Source organism: Ambystoma mexicanum, chromosome 5q (genome assembly GCF_040938575.1).
Source record: "Ambystoma mexicanum isolate Mex_15411 chromosome 5q, UKY_AmexF1_1, whole genome shotgun sequence".
NCBI lineage: Eukaryota > Metazoa > Chordata > Amphibia > Caudata > Ambystomatidae > Ambystoma > Ambystoma mexicanum.
In genome coordinates this window covers 213,042,650-213,064,646 of record NC_090933.1, presented here as the reverse complement: position 1 = coordinate 213,064,646, position 21,997 = coordinate 213,042,650, and the positions used below count along the sequence as shown (strand labels likewise).

Here is a 21,997-nt window from a genome sequence, read left to right as displayed (position 1 = left end):
AAGGAGAGGGAGGAGTAGAAGATGACTCAGAGATTCCTGGCTTCTGATGAGGGATTAGGGGGAGAGACTATGGAAGAAGGCCAGAGTGTAGGGAAGAGGTAGGGTGCCGGGGTCTCGATAGGGAGGATCTTCATTTTACTGGTATTGAGGCAAAGGTCATTAGCAGTACACCAGGCTTGGATGGCTGAGAGGCAGTTGGGGATGAAGGAGGGTGCAAGGGCATCTGTAGGAAGATTGAACAAGAGGTGTGTGTCGCCAGCAGAGCACTGGAAGTTGGGGGAAAAGGAGGAAATGAGGCGTACCAGCAGAGTAAGGTAGATGTTAAAGAGCCAAGGCAAAAGAATGGCGCCCTGGGGGACTCCACAGGTGGAGTAGGAAGTAGGGGAGGAGAAAGAGCCCAGTATGACTTTGGAGGAGCGGTCAGTTAGGAAGGAGGTAAGCCAGTCCAGTGCCCGCTCCGAGATAACAATGGTGTCATGAAGCCTTTTTATGGGGATGGAGTGGTTCACTGTGTCAAATGCAGAATAGAGATCAAGGAGTATGAGGACAGCAGGAGAGCTGGAATTAAGGGATGCAAGCAGCTCTTCAAGTGTATTCAGAAGAGCAGTTTCCGTGCCTCTGGATGCTCGGAATCCAGACTGGCGGTCATGAAGACTGTCAACAAGTTTGCTGTTAGAGTTAAGTTGGTGGGCATGGGCAGTTTCTCAAGCAGTTTCCCCAGGAAGGGGGTGACGGACATGGGATGATAGTTGGCCGGGCAGGAAGGGTCTGCTGACATTTTTTTTAAGGAGAGGGCACACAAGGGAGTGCTTGAGGGAGGATGGAAAAGAACCAGTAGCAAAGGAGTGGTTACAGAGATCCGTAAGAGCTGGTGCGAGAGAGGAAATGTTATCCTTGATGGTTCTGGATGAGTAAGGGGCAACCTGTTTGGAAGAGACCTTCATGGAGTTGACACCTCTGGGGACTTCTTCTGGGGGGACCGAAGAGGAGGAGGAGTAGGAGGAGGAGGAGGAGGAGGAGGAGGGTGGGTAGTAGGGGGGGGGGCGACAGGATGGATTGGAAGAGTGCATGTCAAGGCTGTTCAGTATGTTCTGGGTTTTGGAAGTCAAGAGAGTGGTGAGTGCATTGCAAAGGGGCTGGGAAGGAGTAGGGGCAGAGGATACTGCGGATGGGTTGGCAAGTTCCATGCAGATTTTAAAGAGTTAAGCCGTGTTGTTGGATGCGCTAGATAATCGCGCCTGAAGGTGGCCTCTTTTTGTGGCATGGATAGAGAGTCTGTAATGTTTCTGGAGCAGGTGGCAGGTCAGTTTGTCAGACGGTGAGCCTGAAGTTTGCCACTTTTGCACTTAGGTTTTTGGTCTGCAAGTTCGGAGTTGGACCAGGAGCAAAGAGAGGGAGATTGGAATTGATGATGGCGTCCAGTGTGTGTCTGGCAGAGTGGGTTGGACAAGAAGGAACAATGGAGAGGGATGGGGAGGTGCAAAGGTCAATGAAGAGGGTGGATGCAGTGCACAGGGATTCTCAAGTGGATGTTGAAGTCACCCAGGAGAAGTAGGTTGGAGATGGTAGAGAGTAGGGAGGAACAGAAGTCGGCCCACTCAGAAAGAAACCGAGAGGAATTTCCTGGAGGCCGATAGATGGTAGCAATGGTCAGGGTGGTGGTAGGAGAGATGACCAATTTGCATACTAGGATCTCAAAGGACGAATAGAGCTGAGTAGGACAGAGGAAGGAATCCACTCGGGGAAAATTAAGGCAACTCCGCCACCAACACAGTGAGCTTGTGGCTTGGAGGTGATCTTAAAGCTGTCGGGTAGAAGTGAGTCAAAGAAAATTACTCAGCTGGTATTGAACTAAGTATCAGTGAGTGCAAGTATGTCCAGGTCAGTGTCTTCAAGGAGAAGGGAGATGTCAGCAGAGTGTTTTGTGGCAGAGTGTGCTTTGAGGGTCACCAGGTGGAGATGATCGCTGCCTTTGAGAGTTTTTCGTAGTGGAGTACAAGCATGTGGAACTTAGCAGGGAGGGCAGAAGGGGGGAGGCAGGAGAAGGAATGAAGTTGATGAGAGACGGCAGGATCCAGTCAAAGAGAAGGAGGTTGGTCTGAGGGCCTTCAACCAGGATTGTGCCTGTGCGGTAGACATTAATGCAGCAACGAGATGAGAAGAAGCCCGCCAGGAGGAGTTCCCGCTTGATGGTAGTGGAAGAGCAAGGGGGGGGAGAGTAGAGATGAGAGGTCTATATACCGGGAGACGGGACAGAAAAACAGATGTCAGTGAAGATTTTTCTGGAGGATGCACTGACATAAGTGTGTGCAATTGAGAGGCCAGGGTTTGCAGCAAGGATGACTTTTTTTGTAATGCTTTTTCGGTCCATATTTTGTGAGAGATGGAGGATTGATGATAGTGTGGCAGTTGGAGAAGATTAGACAGATGGAGACTGCCATCTCAGAGCGAGAGGTGGAAGCGAAAGTCAGAGAGATATAGAGGGAGAGGTGTGGGGGTGGTGCTGCAATGCACAGTTCTGACTAGTCGGCACACAGGCGGCCAATTCGATGTTAAGAGTACTAATCACAGAATAGTATAGAATGCGCGCACACCTGAACTCGATTTTTACACTCCGTCACAGACCATGCAGGATGAAAGCACGCCTTTAGAATAATGTGGCAAAGATATTGCTGCACAGCAGTAAGAAGTGAGCGTAGTGGAGGTGAGGACTCAGGAAGTGAAAAGGCAGTGAACAAGTTGTCCATGATGTACAAGAGGTACAATGATGTACAGTGACTGTAGAGGGAGAGGGTAAGAGTCATGGAGAGAAGAGCCAGGCAACGGAGCAACAGTCAGCACGCACATGATGGCAGGAGGAGGCGCCACAGTCCAGGGGTTCGTGAATGAAGTTCCAACATAGTGGTGCATGTTTTTGCCAATAGTGATGAGATGTAAAAAAGGAAGGGGCAGGGCCTCGTGCCCAGCCAGGCACAGACAGGGGTCTTAGATGTTGGTCTTTGATTGTTGGTGCCGGCTCCCGCCTCCTGGTATCCCCGATAGGGAGAAGTAGTTTCGGATTGCCAATCGGAGGGCATTGGGCTTGTAACAACATGAAGGCTCCGCAGGCCTGTGCAGGGCAGCCATTTTATATGATATGGCATTTATTACGCGCCTATACACAAGTGTTTCAAGGCGCGACGAGGCAAGGGAGGGGGACAAATGGATGACCGACAACGATACTACTAGGCCAGGTGTCATTCAGATCGCGCAAGTGCGTGGGAAGGGGGCAGGGACAGTGCAATACATGGGAATAAATAATACCAATAAGTAAGTGCCAGCATGTGGCAAGTGCATGGGTAAGTGCAACCACCAGGTGTCAAGAGCTGGAAGGGGGACTGTAGGGATACAGAAACAGTCCCCAAGTGCGGGGGTTGCCAGGTGGGCAGTGCAGGTGTGTGACACTTGGCGGAGGAGAAACCTGGGCCCACGATCGGAGGGTGTCCAGGTGGCCAGTGCAGTACCAGTTACAGCCAGAAGGTCAGCAGAGGAGAGGCAAAGAAAAAGCAGAAGAAAAGAGAAAGGCTTTGAGGTGCTTCCGGAACCAGAGATGGTTTTCCTCAAGTTTAAGGGAGGCAGGGAGGCTGTTCCAGAGGGAGGCCCTAGCCGAAGAAAGAGATCTACTACCAACTCGTTGCTTGGAGAAGCGACTGACCCTGAGGGAGGTGGAGGTGGAGGTGGAGGTGGATGAGCGAAGAGCTCGAGAAAGAAGATATTTGGGAAGAGGGAGTTGAAGGTATTGAGGCCCAAGGCCCCAGAAGGCCTTGTGGACGATGAAGAGGGTTTTAAACTTAATCCTCGCAGCCACTAGTAGCCAGTGCAGAGATTTGAGTCCTGGAGAGATACGATCCCTGGGCTTGAGGCAAAGGACAAGTCTTGCAGTCCTGTTCCGGGTAAATTGCAGAGGACGGAGAGTAGAAGCGGGCAGATTTAGAAAGAGGCGTTTGCAATAGTCCAGCTTGGAGAGAACCAGAGCTCTGGAGACGGTGAGCTTCTGGGGAAAGGAGAGGAAAGGAAGAATACCCTCTGAGGAGGTGCAGCTAGTAGTGTGACTTCTTAGAGACGTCAGAGATGTGGGGAGAGAAGGAGAGTGTCGCTCAGAGAGGACAGAGGACAGCCATGCCGGAGCCTGACCAGAGTCGAAGATTATCCTAGGTTTTTAGCCTTGCAGGTGGGAGCAGGCAGTGGACCAAGAGAGGCAGGCCAGAGAGCTACAGGAAAGGAGGGAACGGGTGTGCCGTGGAGAATCTCATTCTTACTGGCATAAGGCAGAGGTCATTGGCAGCACACCACTCCTGGATAGCAGACAGTCAGAGATGAAGGAAGGAGAGGAGGAGGCCGAGGGTAGCCTGAAAATGAGCCTGGTGTCCTCCGCATAGCACTGAAAGTTGGGGCAGAGAGCAGCGATGCGGTGGGCAAGAAGTGCCAGGTATTGGTTGAACAGCCAGGGGGAGAGGAGGTTAGACCCCTGGTGGAAACCACAGGTAGAGAAAAAGATGGCAGAGAGGAAGAACCCAAATTCGAACTGGGAGGGTCGGTCGGAGAGGAAAGAGGACAGCCATGCCGGAGCCTGACCAGTAATACCCAGGTTATCATGGAGACGGTTGAGCAGGATGGCATGGTTGACAGTGTCAAAGGCATAAGAGAGATCAAGCAGGATGAGGATGCAAGGGGTGTTAGAGTCAAGGTTGGAGAGCAGGTCTTCACCGATGTTCAGGAGAGTGACCCACGATTAGGAGCTCTTATTTCAAAGCATTGCAAAAAAAAAACCTGAACTGCATCCAAACAACACGGATGCTTCAGCAAAAAATTAATGCTTATCGTCTGGAAAGCCTTCTGGAGTGTGATCCAAATCAGATTTGTGTCGCACACACGGCAAACAAAGCTCGAAATTGCTCTTGACTTGCTGTATCTAATTTTGCAAACGTTTCAGTTTCGTGTCTTGATTACTATCATCAAACATTTCCTGTATGTTTACTCTTTTTGTCAGATTGCCTTATGGTTTTCCTTCAGCCACCCCTTTGCTACTGCCTAACGCTCTCCCCTGCTCTTCCCCTTCATTCTCCTTCCCCCACCTCCTTTTTTTAAATTCTTTTATCATTTTAACATCACAAAACATACATTCTTCATATTAACATTCAAACTATAATAACCAATTAGACAGTTCTTGGTTAAACGAATGAAGAACAAGAAAAGAAGAAAAGAAGAGAAAAGGGTCTTACAATGTCCATTGTACCTCACGCTATATGTCAAATTGGTTTGCTTTTGTACACTGTGTTTCATCATCCATTGCACAGATTGGTACAGACATTGAGCTTCCTCCCATCGATTCCATATTTTGTCTGCTTTTTTCAGACACCCCCGGGCTGTATACACACTTCCTTCCATTGCAATGCATATGTTGACGTCCGTCGCCCATTGTTCGTACTGCGGTGTCGTTTCCGAGCCCCACAATTGTGTGATGTTCCTATTAATTATTGCTGAGGTCGTCGACAAGAGCAACTTCTCGTATTTGGACGCTTCTCCCTCCTCCTCCACCCCAAGCATGAGCAGCTTTGGGTCCCTGTGAATCGTTCTCCCCAGTATCCGTGAAAGTTCATTGCAACATTTTTGCCAGTACTGTTGTATGCAGCTGCAGTCCCACAGTATTTGGAAGAAGGTTCCCTCCTCCCTCTTGCACCATAGACAGTGTGGGTCAGTTGTTTTCCCCCAGCGATATAGCATCACCCTTGGGTAGTAGATCCTGTGCAGTATTTTGAGCTGACTAAGCCTAAGTCTGGCTGAAATGGCTACCTCCCGAGGGTCCATGAGGGCCCCCACCCAGTCTTCCGGTTGTACAAACCCTATATCTCTCTCCCATTTGCTTTTCAGGCTGGTTAGTTCGGTGGTGGCAAAGGAGGTAATTACAATATACATGGTAGATATGACTTTAGTCTCGATATTTGCCTGGACTATGTTTCTTTCTAGGGGAGCGCTTTCGGCCATGTCTTCCAGTGCTGGGAGGTGGGCTTGTAGAGCATGTTGCATCTGCGTATATTGGAACTGTTCAGTGCTTGGGAGGTGAAATCAGGATTCCAGGGATTCAAAGGATACCAATTTGCCCCCCTCGATGATATCGGCCACTGTTCTAATTCCGTATTGTAGCCAAATATGCCACCTCGGAAGTTTATTCACCTCAGGTAGGTTCCTGTTGTTCTACAATGGTTGTAGTGGGGTGACTTTCCCATCCCACCCCATGAATCTGTGTGTGTCTTTCCAAACTCGGGCGATGTGTGATAGCATAGACTGGGGGGTTGAGTTGCATATCGTCCTGTAAAGAAGTTCAGTTTGAGGTCTATCGCGTCCTCCGGTGCTCCCCAGTCTATTGTGTGGCAATGTGATGTCACCGTGCAGCAAGTCATTGACCACTGCCATTTGGCGGGCCCAATAGTAGGACTGTAGGCGAGGGAGTCTTATTCCCCCCTCCCAGATGGAACGCTGAAGAGTGCTCAACATAATGCATAGGTGTCCGTTGTTCCAGAGGAGTTTCCTTAGTGCGTTGTCTATCTTTTTGAATTCGTTCACTGGGATGTGTAGTGGGGCGTTTTGAAATATGTATAGTAAGCGTGGGAGAGCCAACATTTTGAATAGTGCTGCCCTTCCTAGTAGGGTCAGAGGGAGAGAGACCCAGTGCCGGATATCTTCCGTGAACCTGGTTGTTATCGGATGGAGATTGTTGGACACATAATTGTTCAAGTCATTAGTGATTTGTATGCCAAGGTATTTAAACTGCTCTGTTACTATGGGAAAGGGGCAGTTAACTGGTGGTATGAAAGTTGTGTTGCCTATTGGGAACAGCATTGATTTGGACCAGTTTACTTTTATTCCACTGAAAGCACCGTAGCTGTCTAGTATGCCTACAATCATGGAGCAGGAGTGGTGCGGATCATTTAGGTAGAGGAGCAGGTCATCCGCATACAGGGAGACAGTCCTCCCGCCCATCTTCCCAATGAATACCACTCCAAGCCGGTGAAGTTCTCAACATCTCCGCCAGTGGTTCCATAGCCAGTGCAAATATCATGGCGGATAGGGGGCACCCCTGCCTGGTTCCCTTCCCTAGCTTGAAAGTTTTTGATGGCCACCCATTCACCCTCATTGGTGCCTCGGGGGATTCGTATAGGAGTTGCACCCAGCTCAGGAATTGCGGACCAAACCCCATCCGTCGCATTATTTCCCAGATTGCCTCCCAGTACACTGAGTCGAAGGCGTTTTCAAAGTCAATTGCCAGTACAGCCAGGGGGCCTTGAATGGTGGATACATTTTCTATTACCGTGTGCAGCCTGTGAATGTTCATGTGGGTTGACCATTTCGGCTTGAATCTGCACTGATCGAGGTGAATTAGTGTTGTGATGACCTGTTGTAGGCAGTTGGCCATTACTTTTGCTAGTATCTTGGTCTCACTGTTAATAAGTGAGATTGGTCTGTATGAGCTGCAAAGGTCTGGCGGCTTGTCTGCTTTGGGGATCACTATTATCGTGGCTTTCCGGAGGTCTGCCATAGGCATCTCTGCTCCTTAGACTGTAGGAACATTCGCAGTAGGTGAGGGGCGATCTCGTTCATACCCAGTTTGCGCCACATCTCAATCGGGAAGCCATTTGGCCCTGGTGTCTTACCCGTCTGGCGTTCCGACATAGCCGTTATCAGTTCCTCCTTTGTAATATCTCTCTCAAGCAGGGCCTGTTGGTCTATGTTGAGAGTGGGGAGGGATATATCGTTTAGTACCGAATTATCGATAGGTGACGTGGGTGATCTGTATAGCTCTGCGTAGTAAGATGTAAAGCCCTCGGCTATGTCTCGGTCAGTCAGTAGTGGGTCTGACCCCTCTGGCTTTATCACTCTAACCTGGCCACTGCCCATTTCGCGTTTTTCTAACCATGCTAGCATTTTGCCGGCCTTCTCGCCAGTCTCATATATTCTGGCTCTCATTGTCCTATGTGCCTGCTTAGCACTATCCAGTGCAACGTTCTGTAAATGTTTTTGAGCCAGCGTCAATGCTCAATTTGTTTCAGGTTGGTCTAGTTCTAGGTGGTTTAGTTCGGCCTGGGTCACTTGCTCTTCGGCTTCTGCTAGTTCCTGTTGGTGTTTCTTTTTGTGAGCAGCAGACCATGACAAAATCTCCCCCCTCAGTACCGGTTTGAGTGCCTCCCACAGGATCCCTGGGTCATCTACCGATCCCGTGTTTATCTCAAAGTATGTTTTTGTCGTTCGTTGTATTTGCTCCAGAAGATCTGGGAAGTCTAAGTAATAGTTGTTCAAGCGCCAGGAGGGGGGTGGACATGGTCTAGTCGTGTTGAGCTCAATCAGCAGGGGGGAGTGATCTGATATACCACGCGGCAATAGAGTTGCCGCAGAGGCCCTGTGGATATCTGGTCCCGGCAGAAAGAAGTCGTCTATTCGCGATAAAGAGGTGTGTACCCCTGAGTGGAAAGAGTATTCTCTCACATCTGGGTGCAAGTTGCGCCACACATCCCGCAGTCCCATTGCCGTGGCAAACACTGCTAGTTTAGTTCGGACAGAGGGGTTTCTTCCTCTTAGGTGTGAGCGATCCATCCCCACCTCCATGACTTCATTGAAGTCTCCCCCAATTATCATTAGATCTGAATTGTCTCCAGAGATCAGAGGTGTAATGTCCTGTATCAGTGCAGTGATCAGTGTTGGTGGCGAGTAGACCCCCAGCAGCGCTATTGTCTGGTTCCAGAGTGTTCCTGTGATGAATGCATATCTGCCACCGGTGTCTTGTGTCACCCGTGCCAGGGTCAGGGGCAACCGTTTGTGTATTAGTATAAGTACCCCACGAAAGCCTGTGGTAAAACTGGCATGTATTGCAATTCCATAGTTGCTGCATTTAAAAAGGTTACGTGTGGTGCCTGCTAAGTGGGTCTCTGTTAGGAAGGCTACGTCCGGCGTGTGTCGATTTAGGAGTTGTGTAATGGGCCGCCTCTTGATCCCTCCTCCCATCCCATTAACATTCCATGTTAGGAGTTGCAGGGTTCTGGCATCTGTGTTAGTGGAGGCCCTTTGGTGAAAGATAAGGGGCAGTCAATAGCTTATAGCACAGTGCACATGTGTCTCGTGTTGGTGGTGTTATGGCAAAGTGTTCTGGATTTGATCGCTGGACCCTTTTCTTAACAAAGTTAGCATTAAACAAACTTCCCATCCCCCACCCTATACTCCTTCCAACTCGAAGCATCTGTCGCCCGAACAGTCAACAACAAACCTCAACTAACGGCAGCTGAATAAGACAGCTAACAAATAGACTATTTGGGGTTATTCCCCTGTGTATGAGTTCCTGACATACCCTGGTGCGATGGCACAGGGTGGCATTCGAGGGGCGGGGGGGGGACTTCCGTCTGGGCTAGCTGCTTGGCTGTGTCTCTCATCGTGGCTATTCTCATTGTGTGTTCAGCACTGTGTTGGTGTACAATACCTTAAATCGCATTCAATAGGGTCTCGAAGGTTTCTGTTTGCCCGTGTAGCAGTTGTCGGTGTTCTCATTCCTGCATTTATGGAGCGTTTCCTGGTACTGGTGGTTGTTGGTCTGGCGGTTCAGGTCCCGGCCGGACTCTGGGTGTTCCGTGTCTGTTGCTGCTTGTCACCGTCCATTCTCCCTCGATGTGGTGTTCTGCCCACTTCCACGCTTCTTTGGGGTCAGTGAAGTGGACCGTTGTGCTCTCATGGTATATTTTATGTTGGGCAGTGAACATTAGGCCATATTTCACCTTCAGGGATTGCAGTTATTTTTTGAGTTGGTCAAACGATTGTCTGGCTTTCTGCACTTCCCTGGTGTAGTCTGGAAAACATGCTATTTTGGATCCGTTGTAGGTGAGAGTGCCCTTCGCCCTTACGGTCTGGAGCAGTGCATCGCGGTCTCGATAATTCAATAGTTTGGCGATCACAGTGCGTGGTGGGGCACCCGGTAGTGGGCGGCCCGTCTGTACGCGGTGGGCTCGTTCAATGGAAAAGAAATTGGAAAACATTTTTGCTTCGAATATGTCTGTGAGCCACTGCTCGAGAAATGGCTCCATGTGTGGGCCCTTTGTTTTCTCCGGCAATCCCAGGATCCTAACGTTGTTGTGTCTGGATCTCCCCTCACTCTCATCTACTCGCTCCTCCATAGTTTTCAAGAGTGTCGTGACTCTGGCCAGTTGTTGTTCTATGTTTCTTATTCCGTCCTCCGCACCAGATATGCCTTGCTCTGCCTCTCCGGTGCGCGATGTCAGCTTCTGGAGATCGTGTCTCAGGAGGGAGACGTCCATGCTGATGCCGTCTATTTTCTGCTGCATGGAGGCGCGCGAGTCAGCTATGGCCGCCATGATGTCTTTTAGCGATATTGTGCCCTCTATTTCCGCCATGGTGTCTGGTTGATCTTGCTCCTGCTGGCCGTTTGTTGTCGGCGTTGTAAATTGATCTATCCTGCTCTGGGAGATCAGTTTTTTGGATTTGTCCTTGCCCATGGTGGGTGCCGATGATTGGGTGTCTCTGTCTGGGCTGTCGTGTTGTTTCTGGGGTTGGAAGCTTTCTTAAATGCTCTCTGGATTTGTTCTGTCTCCTCCAGGCTTTTGTGCGCAGGGGGGCCGCGGTCGTCGCCGATCGGTGCGGTTCCCTCATGGGTGTAGGCCAGGGGGTGTCCGTTCTCCAGGGAGCCTCTCTAGTTTCTGGCTTCCCCCACTGACCTTGGCTCTGGCAGCGTGGCGGTCCTCAGAGCTCCTCCCGGCACGGCTCTCCCCCGGCTCTCAGTGCGAAAGCCGTCATGCGGGCCGAAGGCTGACTCCCCTCGCTTGCACGCAGGGGGCTGTTTTCATTTGTTCGCAACAGTGTCCGGTGGGTTTCCCGCCTGCTTAGCACCACCAGCCAGAGATCCTCGGCAGCCCACACGGAGGACATCGTCAGACAGTCCTGCTGTTTTTTGGCCGGATGCGGCCGATGGATCGTTCGCTCTGCAGTCCGGGGAGCCAGTCGCAGGTCCCTCTTACTGCGACACTCCATTTCCCGGCTTCACTCCGACGAGCGTGGCCATTTTGTTTTTGCGATGCCGCGGTCGCGCTGTTTTCTTTCTGCAGCTCCGAACTTGCTCAGGCAGGTGCGTTTTGGGCTGGATTTTCATCCGCTCGCGCCCGAGGCGTTTATCTTCTGAAAGAGATGTGTATTTCGAAGATTTGCCACTCGTAGTAGGCTGTTTGCTCAGGATGTTTGCTGTGGCCACAGGAGCTCCAGCGACTCACGTCCTCATTGCTCTGCTGCTGGCCACGCCCCCCCACCTCTACTTTGAAGCAACTTGTTTGTAGGAAGGTGGTTTACAAAGCAAAATGCAATTTAAAAATCAATGTTTTGCTTTGCTGGATGTATTTGCATTTGTTTGTTGTGCAAAGCATGCTGAGAAGGTTTTCTGTATGAGTTGGCTCAGATGTCTAAAAAATAAGTCCAATTTCAATGATCACCCACCATTCCCAGCTTCATTGTGGGCCTTTATCTGTATACGGACTTCCGAAGTGTTCCCAACTTTTGCAAATTTTACAGTTATTAATTACGTGAAAAAAACAGGAAACTTAATTGTACCCAAGTTATTATGAGTAACACCCCCCTCTATTTTTCAGATGGAATTTTAACATTAAATACAGAAAACACTACATATTCGTACCAAGGATCAAACATTTACAAGTGTGACATCTGCCTGCAAACCTTCCAAAAGGAAACCCAGTATCAACGACACTGCAGAGATCATGAAAAAAATGACAAAGTAAGTATGTTGTAGTAAAAGAAACTTGATGATATGCAAGTATTTTACTATATTATAATTAATTGGTGTCGTCAATGCTAGTCCAAGACCTTTTGGAACATAGATAAGCACACTGACTTCCAAGTCCCTCTCCCCCTTCTAGTAAAAGATTGCATAGTTGGAAATGTATTAAAAGGTTGCAAATAAGTAGTACTAAAGTCGGAATAAAATACAGGTTCCAGAGTAGGCCCAGGCACTCTTCATTCCGCCATCCTTGAGTTCCTGTCGTTTTGTCCTGCTGAGGATGAAAAACTGTTTAATTTGCATATGTAGATTGTGATCCAACCCCTTTTGCTTGACACCCTGGCATCTGAGGCTTCCAAGTATTGACTAGGAGCTTATATTTCGTCTTGGAAAGTAGCTCTTTCAGAGGCTTGCAGTAGGATCATTTCAAATGGCGCTAATTGATCGATTCTGTGGCTCAGAGGTTATCAATTTGGTGTAAAGTATCTCTCTAGAAAGATGGTTTCATAAACGTTACCGAAAATAGGGTGCTGGGTAGGCATAGTGCTTGCTGCCTAACCTACATTGCTAATAACATAGAAGATTACCAGGGGCTTAACAATTTGACGTAATTTGCAAGCTGTTTCTTTCACAGAAAGGCCAACCTCTTTATTCTTTCCTTCCCCAATCATTGATTTTTATTATTGGTACAATAAAGATGAACTAAAAACATTTTTAGAATTTAAGGATCATTCAAACATCTTGAAACTGCACAAGAAATCAATATAATTGTGCAAAGGGTACAACTTTTAACAAGTGATGTAACTGTATAACCGTGTTAACAGAGCAAACGGGACAGAAATGTAACTCTCAGTTGATGAACAGGCAAATGTTTACTAAGAGTAAATTCCTGCAAGAAAATAGACCGCATCCCCTCCTAACATCTAAACCCAGCTAACCTGCTCTTCCCTCCAGCACGACTTCCCTTGCACTCGTCAAGACACTCAAACCTAGATCTTCGAAAAGGGCTATGTAGGCCTTCCGGTATACAATACCCACCTCCCACAAACAAAATAACGTATTGTTTTGTTAAGAGAGTCTGTTGTCTAGTTCCATGGTTCCCTGGTACAGGGCTTGAAATTGAGATTAGATGAGCAGGAACTAAAACCAGCTCCTTGGTGTCAGGCATCACCCAGTATGCAGGAGCTTCTGCTGGTGAACCAGGAGCGAGTACACGGCACACTGCAGATCTAACTTTCACATGCGATGCACACTTAAACATTTTGCCCATTATGTATGGTCCATTATGTTTAAATTTGTCTTAGATGTGTCCTAATTCTTCTTTAATTACATCCTAAGACACAGGAAATTAATGTCACATATGCATGTTTTGTAAGCGGTGCTCCAGGTGGGATTTTGGCGCGAGAGTATTTTACTCCCAATTTTTAGAATGAGAGAGTAAATCCAATTTCATGTTGAACGTTAGTTTCCTCCTTCGCAAAAGAGAGTAAAAAGGTGTCTGACAAATATCTAATTTGCACGTAAAATTGTAACTGTGTTAAAAAATATTAGTGACAAAGAATTTGTCAATGCGATCTACCCAGCTTCATCTTCATTATACTTGGACACTAAAACTCTGTTAAGAGCTACTATAGATGCCAGCTAGCTACATCATAAATGAAGTCCATCACTCAACCAGCATCACTTCTCTTCCTCTCAGGCCTACTGTTGGTGCCTGGCACTGCATGCTTGACACTCCATGTTTTTGCTCCATCTCTCCTTCCCTTTGTTACTCTTAGCCTGCCTTTCTCTAGTCTGGATTTTCTATTTCCAGCTCTTCCAGTCTGCTGTTGATCTGAGTTTTCTTATTTTACTGTCTACATATGTCTCGTTTGCTCTGATTCCATCCCTCACTCCTATCTTGTGTGTGTCTTATTACTTACCTGTTTCCCTTCTCACTTTCTTTATTGCTCTCTTATGTAGCTCATTGATCTCTCTCTTCCTGTTGCTCGAGTTCCTGTTTTGGATTGTCCAATACGTTCTCCGCTCTCTCAGCCTCCCCTGTCACCCCCACTTTGTTATCCTGTATTGCTTGGGTTCAGAGTTGCCCTTCCCTCATCTCCTTTTTGTCTTTTGACATAGCACCAATAAATATTCAAAAAGCTGCCAATTACTTTTCGATTTACAAATCTAGTGCAGCTTTACCATTGGGTGCTTCTTTTTAGATGTGTGCAAACCTTCTTTTGGCCATTAGGCTGGGAATTATAGAGGTTTGTCACATCAGATGCACCTGTTCGAATGAAGATGTTTTACCATCACTGTTTGCCATTATAACTATATGAGCCCAGATGAGATGCTTGTTCTGAGCCATTACAAGTATAGCAGCCCTCATGGGATGTGCTTGTTCTGAACATTACAGGTATAGTAGCCCTCATGGGATGTGTGTTCTGAGCAATTGCTGATGAAATGTGTGCGTTCTGAATCACTGAAAATTTAGTAGTCCATCTTGATAATTCGAAAGCTAAATCAGCTCCGTTACAATTGAATGTTACCTGTATCTTAAAAACATAACTCTGATGCAGACACTATAACTCACCTATCAGCAAGATATGAACGAACAGGTTACACAATAATCTCTGCAGCAGGGTCATTGACCCACTGAGCTACATTTCCCAACAGGCTGTTGACTCTGAAAGGCACATAGGGTTGGGGCATTGGTGGCTCCATGTGAGGCTAGCCTGACATAACTAGCTTGTCAAAAGCCCTCTGCCTGTTTGGACTAGCCTACATGAGTCAGGAGATTCATAATGAGGCTTTGAAATGTGCTAGATTTTTGGCAGTGGGATTTAGTAATGGGACATGGGAGAAGCAGAACTTTTGAAAAGCGCAAGACTGAGGAGGAGGGATTGAAATATACAGACCCCCACCTGAAATCCCCCCACTTTATTAAATACCCCTACCCAATCCCCCGTTTATTTTTTTGGGGGGAAATGCAGTGCGTTTCATGCAAGATTTTCTACCTCCCAGTAATGGGATTCAGTATTTTTTAGTGATACCAGTGGGAAGAACTCAGACACTGTTCTTGCTCAGAAAATGCCCACACATGTTCATGCTTTGTCATTACAGCAGCTCTGTTGGAAATTCAGGTACTGTCCCAAAATTTAGCAGTCCTCCAAAGAAATGTGGGCCTGATACAATCAGCCCTGTTGTGAATAATTGGCATTATGCCATGACCAGTGTATAGCAGCTCTGCTGATAAATTAGTCTACTTTGCCTGAATATGTAGCAGTACACTTGATAGGCACCGGTACAATCGGCACCACTGAAAACATTTACAGCCCTGCTTCTACCTGCATACATGAAACCTGCTTTCGGTGGGTGGGTATTCAGAAAGGGAGTTAAAGTAAAGTTCAGACAACATGCCCAGCTATTCTTTGCTCTCTAAGGCAAATTATGTACAGTGCCCTTTCATGCATGTGCATGCAAGCAAACCTATACAATCTTGAGACTAAAAACGCACCTTCATGTAGAACACTAAAAGCTTTTCCTTATCACAAATGCCAAACTACTACTTTCTGGGAGGCTCTACTAAAACTTAACGATATCAAGAACCCCAAGACATTAAATGCAATTGAAGTGCTTCTGTGATGAAAAGAAAACAAAGTATGAAATGCCCATGCTGCTGCAACTGCGCTGCATCTATTAAAGCTGATTAAACTAGAGCAAAATGAAGCAAAAATGCAGCCTTCGCTTAAGATAATTTTAATTTTACACAATACTACTACATGTGTCCTAAAGCAATGTGAAAGTATGTTAATGATTCAAAATGCTGTAATAACACTGTAACCTACAAAATGCAGGCAGTTGAGCAAAGTGAACAAAACATAAATTCCCTTTTTTAATACTCAGAAAGTATTCTCTTGATAGAGGAGAGTGTTGGAAAAAATAAACCGACCAGGACTCATCCCGGTTACCTCTTTCAAGGAACTGTGTGGATTGCTAAAGTTAAGATTTGCAAGCTGTTGCTGGCCAGGATGTCACCTGTTAAATCCATGATTCATGGGGTTGCTGCCATAAATACCCTGCGCAAGCGGTACGCAAGGAAGAATTAAAAGGGCTGTATTTATAAGATTTCTGTGCGTAAAAAACAAAAAACAAAAAAAAAAAGCACCTTATCTGGAGGGATGTTTGTAAGGCACCAGTTGGCCTGAGGAGCCAACGGTTGCTCCTGGTAACTGTTTGTATTAAGCTAACAAGGCTCTCCTAGGCTAGAGGCAGAAGCTAATCCGCTCCCAGCAATTTCTAACCCTGCCAATATAACGTGATGGTCGATTTGCAGGCCATGATGATGAATGGAATGCTTTCTGCTTTCGCCGTCCTCCGTTGACGGACGTAGGCACTTCATACCCAACACACATCCAGTCCTCTTTGCGGATAAAACAGATACTGTCCACAAAATGGCATGCCAAAGTCCTTCACCCAGTTACCCTGAACTCAGCAACTTTATCGGGCACCCATGCCGAGTTGTTACCGTCACTTAAAGCCTGCAGGGAGGAAAGGGTGTGGGGTATTTGCATCCCGCTGGGGGCCTGGAGACTGCTTTTGCTCCATTGTTGCTCCTCCCATCTGCTGCTCACCTGCCTTCATAATCCCCGGCTTCCCCAGCGAGGGTGAAGCCCATGGGGAGGAAAGGACGTGGGGTGTTGGCATCCTGCTGGGGGTGTTAGTGAGCCCGTGGGCCACCCCCCCCATATCCTGGCATCATTGGACCTTCTTTTAGCCTACTCATGTTGATTAACGCGCGGCGTAGCTCACAGCTGAAGTTACTTTTTTCCAAAGCAGGATCGGTGGGGTGGCATCTCAAAGGAACGAAAACAGCAAGGCAAATGGTGAGTTGGACATTAATCACTGTGAAAGCTCAGCCTTTTCCACACACTCTTGCCACTTTGTCATATGTTTGTATGTTCTCAGGATTTAGTGTGTTCCACGCCCCTCGGCCTATCTCGACAAATATAGTATACATGCCCACATTGGATCATGTCAGCCCTTCCTATTAAGACACTGGAGGTTGTGCCTTCATTTTCCCCTGTCTTTGGCTCTGCAACTGACCCTGAACTTAGCACTGGTTACGGACTGGGTTCAAAAAGGAAATTATTAAAGCCCAGGAGGAAGAAGCAAACCCTGGTCCTACCCACCTCAGGTCCCCTAAATCCAGTTGACATGGAGCCCCTGAGACCAGCAGCTACTCATGGCCCCAGTGCTTATTCCTTTGGTGACGCTCATCTCCTAATTAAAGAAATCAGCAGTTTTTCTGACCACCCAGTGCCCCCCTTAGCTTGGACCTTGGGAGGTGAGGGGGACAGGGTGGGCATTGCTGAATCTGTGACCGCTACTGTGGCCACTACACTATCCCCCCTCACATTCTGGCAAACAGCTGCTAACAACAGCTCTAAAATCCAGGAAGGGGGGGGCTGCTGTCCGCCATCTCGCCCCACCGGCTATCTATAACCAATAACTGTGTCCAGGAGGGCTCCACAGTGCCCTCTATCAAACCGCACCAGGTCTACACGCTGCCACTTTTGGCAATGACAGTGGCTTGCATCCAAACTTGCCAAGTTCAAACCCAGGGGCGACGGAGGCCCCGAAGTTTGCAGAGACTGATGGTCCCAGAGAACCAACAGCCCAAACGGAATCTGTGGGAAGGAGCACATTTTAAAAGGGGCTTGATGGTATTGGGGGGAGCAAGAACTTGATGGCCTTGAAGCCCCTGGCCCTGTTTGCCCATGCCAATTGTCCCCAGTCATCTGGGCCCAAGCTCTTTTTCCACCACAGATGAGCACCCTAATGAGGTCTGCTCTGCTCATGACTGCAATTGTGACTACAAGCAAGTACTTGGAGATCTAATGGACAGTAAAAGGCTCCTGCTAACATTGACCAATGCCCAAGGGAGAGAGTGAGGTGGAGCCAAGGAGGTGCTAACATTTGGCTATATGGAAGCCACAGCCCTATATAACCATCCAAGGAGCCAGAAACATATGTCCTCATAGACCACCTGGCTGCCGTAAAAATTGCTGTCCACCCTATGGATGCCACCGATATTGCGACCCAGGCTCCAACCCATTGTGCATCTCATGTAGGTTCACTTGGGCAACGAAATCCTAATGACCAGCATGTATGGCAGCAGTTACCTAGGGATCGCAACAAGCCATCCTGTCCCCATCCTTTGTATGCAACAAGGGCCTTAGCCAATGTGGGAAATAATGGCCCTAATGCCAATTTTCGTAATGCGCCCATATTTCCAACACGGGAGGTCCGGACCGATAGCAAGATCGCTGGAAAGAACAGAGAGGCACAGTATTCCTGTATGAGGTAGTGAAATTGAAACCCAATCAACAGGAACCAAGGGATGCGCTGCTAAATAAATGCCTGCACTGGCTCCGAACAACGGGTGGCTGCCCCTTCATAGCCTGTGATGCCATAGCAAACTGTTTTACGCAGAACTATGAGGGCAATACCATCAGTGACCTTGTGAAGTTGAGGTTTTGGGACTGGAGGGTGGCCAATGGTGTGTTGGGCAGCATAGGGAAGGGGGGGCCGTCAAATAAAAAGCCTGATCTCTATTAGTCCTTACCACCTCCCTGGTATCCTGCACACCTCTGGAAACACAGACCACAACGCTGTCCTCTCGGTGCAAATTCACTCCCATTGGGGAGGAGATCCACAGGCAACTAATACGTCACAAGGATCATGTATTCATAATCGCAAAGGGAAAAGGCTAAACCACTGGTATCCGAAAAGGTTTCAGGAGCACACATTTTTAGGACAACCTACAGATTTGGGCCTCGGTTATCGCCACCAAGGAAAACGGTGAACCCCATCCATTGCTGAAAAGGAGACACCTGTGGGAATCCACAGTGGTCTGACTTGAAGCCCTGGCAATGTCCAAAATGTAGGGGAAAAACCCTACATTTTCAAACATTTGCCACTAGGAAGCTACCCAAACACACCACCAACAACGCATGTCCTACCTTCGCATGTTCCCACAGGTGTCCCGACAAAAACGGTACCTCACATGTGTGGGTGCACCTACCTGGGCGGAAAAGAACGTGTTAGCAGTCCCAGGGAGATCGACAGGGTCCCTATCCTTACGCAGAGTGAAAAGCTCATTGGATCGCAGCTAGGTCCACGACATTCGGAGGTGATGTCCCGGCCATGGGCACCTGTCTCATGTGGATTGATCGTCCCCAAGTCCAGCGCTAGTTCTAGGGAGCTCCGGCAGGGTCCCCATTCCTTCCCGGAGGGAAAAGCTGTAACACAGCACAGCCAGAGCTCCGGGCTGGGCTTGGGGATGGTCCACCCACATTGGAGACGGGGTGCCCATGGCCGGGACATCACCCCTGACCGTCGTGGAGCTCTAGCTGCGCTGCATTAGAGCTTTCTGCATTACAGAATTTCCCTCCGGGAAGGGATGGGGACCCTACCGTGCCTCCCTGAAACCACCGCTGTGCTTTGGGACTTTCAACCCACATGGGAGATAGCCAGCCAGGGACATGACCCTCCACACCCTCCCCACCACCCTGGAGATCTAGCAGGTTCTCCCTCTGGGAAAGGCTAGTGACCCTGCCAAGACTCCCTGGAACCGCTGCTGGGCTTGTGGACGGTCAACCCACATGAGAGACAGCCGTCAAGGCCAGGGACCTCACTGTCATGATCTCTGCTTCCAAAAGGTCAGGGTTTTCCCAACTCCCTTGGAAGCAGATCCATAACCCAGGTTCCGAGTGCCAACCAGTCCCAATTGGGACCTTTTGGACCCAGTCCTGGCGCCAGTGGCACCAGGCTCATAAATATGCCCAGTCCCAGCGCTGGAAGCGCCGGGCTCATAATGCTTGGGTGGACTTACCTGCAGCAGACCATGCTGCTTACTTGCCTGCCAGTTGAGCCTCTGATCCTCTTCTGTTTGGAACTACTTTTCCTGTTGGGTGGGGCAGGAGCCACTCCCTAGATTCAGAACACTGGAACTCTTCTGGAAAGCAGGAACTCTTTTCTTACCTAGGCGTGGCTGTGGAAGGAGACACCTAAGCACTACAGGAGGCTATTTAAACCACACCCGATGGATGAATCTTGCTTTGCGTTATTCTGCATCCTCCGCAGCAGAACGCTCATCGTGTCTTCTGCATCTGATCCTGGGCCTAAGAAAAAAGGCTTACCATCCTGAATCCAGTCTTCAGCAACACCTATAAAGACAAGAAAGAACAGGTTAGCATTACAGTCTTCAGTGACAGCTCTTCACTTACCTGGTCCATCGGCTGTCACCAACGCCTCGCGCTGCATTCCGGCATCTGAAAGACAAAGGCTTACCTACTCTTCGTGCGCTCCGGAGGTCTTCACACTGCATTCCGGCATCTGAAAGACAAAAGCTTACCAACTCTTCGCACGCTCCGGAGGCCTTCGGCGCTGCATCCCGCATCTGAAAGACAAAACAAGGTGCGTTTAAAGACATTGGGGAACTTTAATACTCACGTGCCATTACTCCTTTCCACATCTAACCCAGTGGGTATTCCGGCACCCTGCAGCCGCTCCGAACTTGTACCTGCAAAATAAAAAGACAGTTAGAGCGCATCGTGAAGCAGGCAACAAGCGCTTACTTACGTGCTTCCAGGCGCTTCTATTCATCACACGGGGTCCATCTTCAACTCACTTCAGCCCGTCATCCGCCATCGCCGGAACCCTGCAAAACAAGAAACATCATTACTAAAGACTTTAAAGACATTAGAATTACTCGAAACTTACCGTTCGTGCAGTAAACGACGGACAGCAGTCCTCTGAAGTCAAGAGGCCTGCTCCCCTTATCCAGTGAAGAAACTGGTTACAGCACCCTGCCCCGAGGCAGATGGAGAGCACGGCGTTCACTTACCTAAGGTGAGAGCGTTAACCTTTGGGGTTCTACAGGAGAAGAGAAAGGGAAGAAGAGAGAGACATTCAATAACCCAGTTCCTTAATCCCATATTTTCTATCTGCAGACATCTTACCCTTCGAGTCAGACATACAGTGCACAGAGGTCCAGCCCAAAGAGCCAGCCGTGTGTTACACATCACCTTTGAAGATACGGTATACGCCCAGTCAAGACCGGCGCCTCTACGGGAATCAGGTGAGCGTTACAATCACCCCCAACCATCCTGGAGCTCTTGCTGGGCTGCATTACAGAATTTTCCTCCAGGAAAGGACAGGGGCCCTTCCGGGGCTCCCTGGCACTGCCGCTGTGATTACTGACGGTAGACCCTCATCGTGAGACAGATGCCCAATGCCGGGGACATAGCCTTCAACCATCCTGGAGTTCTGGCTGTGCTGCATTACAGCTGTTCCCTTCAGGGAGGTATTGGCATACTGCCAGTGCTCCCTGATGGGGTAAAGCTGTAACACAGGCCAGCCAGAGCTCCAGGATGGTCGGGGGTGATGTTCCCGTGATTGGGCGGCTGTCTCCAATGTCTGTCGACCATCCCCAAGCACAGCGGCAGTCCAGGGGTGAGCCCTGGCAGGGTCCCCAATCTTTTCCGGAGGTAGAAGATGTAATGCAGGCCAGCTAGATCTCCAGGATAGTCGGTGGGGGGGGGTAATGTCCCGGGGGTTGGATTTCCAATTTGTGCGGTTGCTGCTTTGCAGCAATCGCACAAACAGAAGTGCTAAATAGGACATGCTATCTCGTCCTCAGCACTGGAAACGTAGTGCTGAGGACGAGATAGCTCGTCCTTAGCACTTAAGGGGTTAATAAAAACATTAAGGCCAGCAATACATGGTGTGGCAAAGGCATCACAAGGGGAAAGAACAGTTTCTTATAAACATGCTTCTGTACCCTCTCAGCTAGTTTAATCACCATCCTGCACCCATACATATCCTGCAATGATTTCACTCTACTTCATTATAGTTTCTGAGGTATGGGTCTGCATGTTCACACATGTGTGGATACAAATTTAATATATATTTCACATCACATAGATACTGCGTTTTATCAATAGTTGCTATTGAGGATTCCAAGATGGCTGCCCTCAGGGGTAGGACTTACTGAGTTAGGCACATCCCTGACTCTCCCCAGAACAGTGCTCATATAGCTGTGATGGCCTCCCCACCCCACGAAACTAAGCTCCGAGCTGCGGGACACCCGCTGTGGCAAAATTGATGCTTGGGAGCCGTAGCTGCCGGCAG

General features: G+C 48.7%; 1 protein-coding gene across 5 annotated transcripts in view; it reads left to right on the top strand.

Annotated features, from left to right (window-relative positions):
* ZNF236 (zinc finger protein 236) overlaps positions 1–21,997 on the top strand; it is a 2,444,547-nt gene that overhangs the window by 67,249 nt on the left and 2,355,301 nt on the right. For all 5 annotated transcript variants that reach the window (XM_069620724.1, XM_069620725.1, XM_069620723.1 and 2 more), the window contains exon 2: positions 11,673–11,815. In XM_069620724.1, the coding sequence (XP_069476825.1) occupies positions 11,673–11,815 (143 nt within the window). The remainder of the gene's footprint in view (positions 1–11,672; positions 11,816–21,997) is intronic.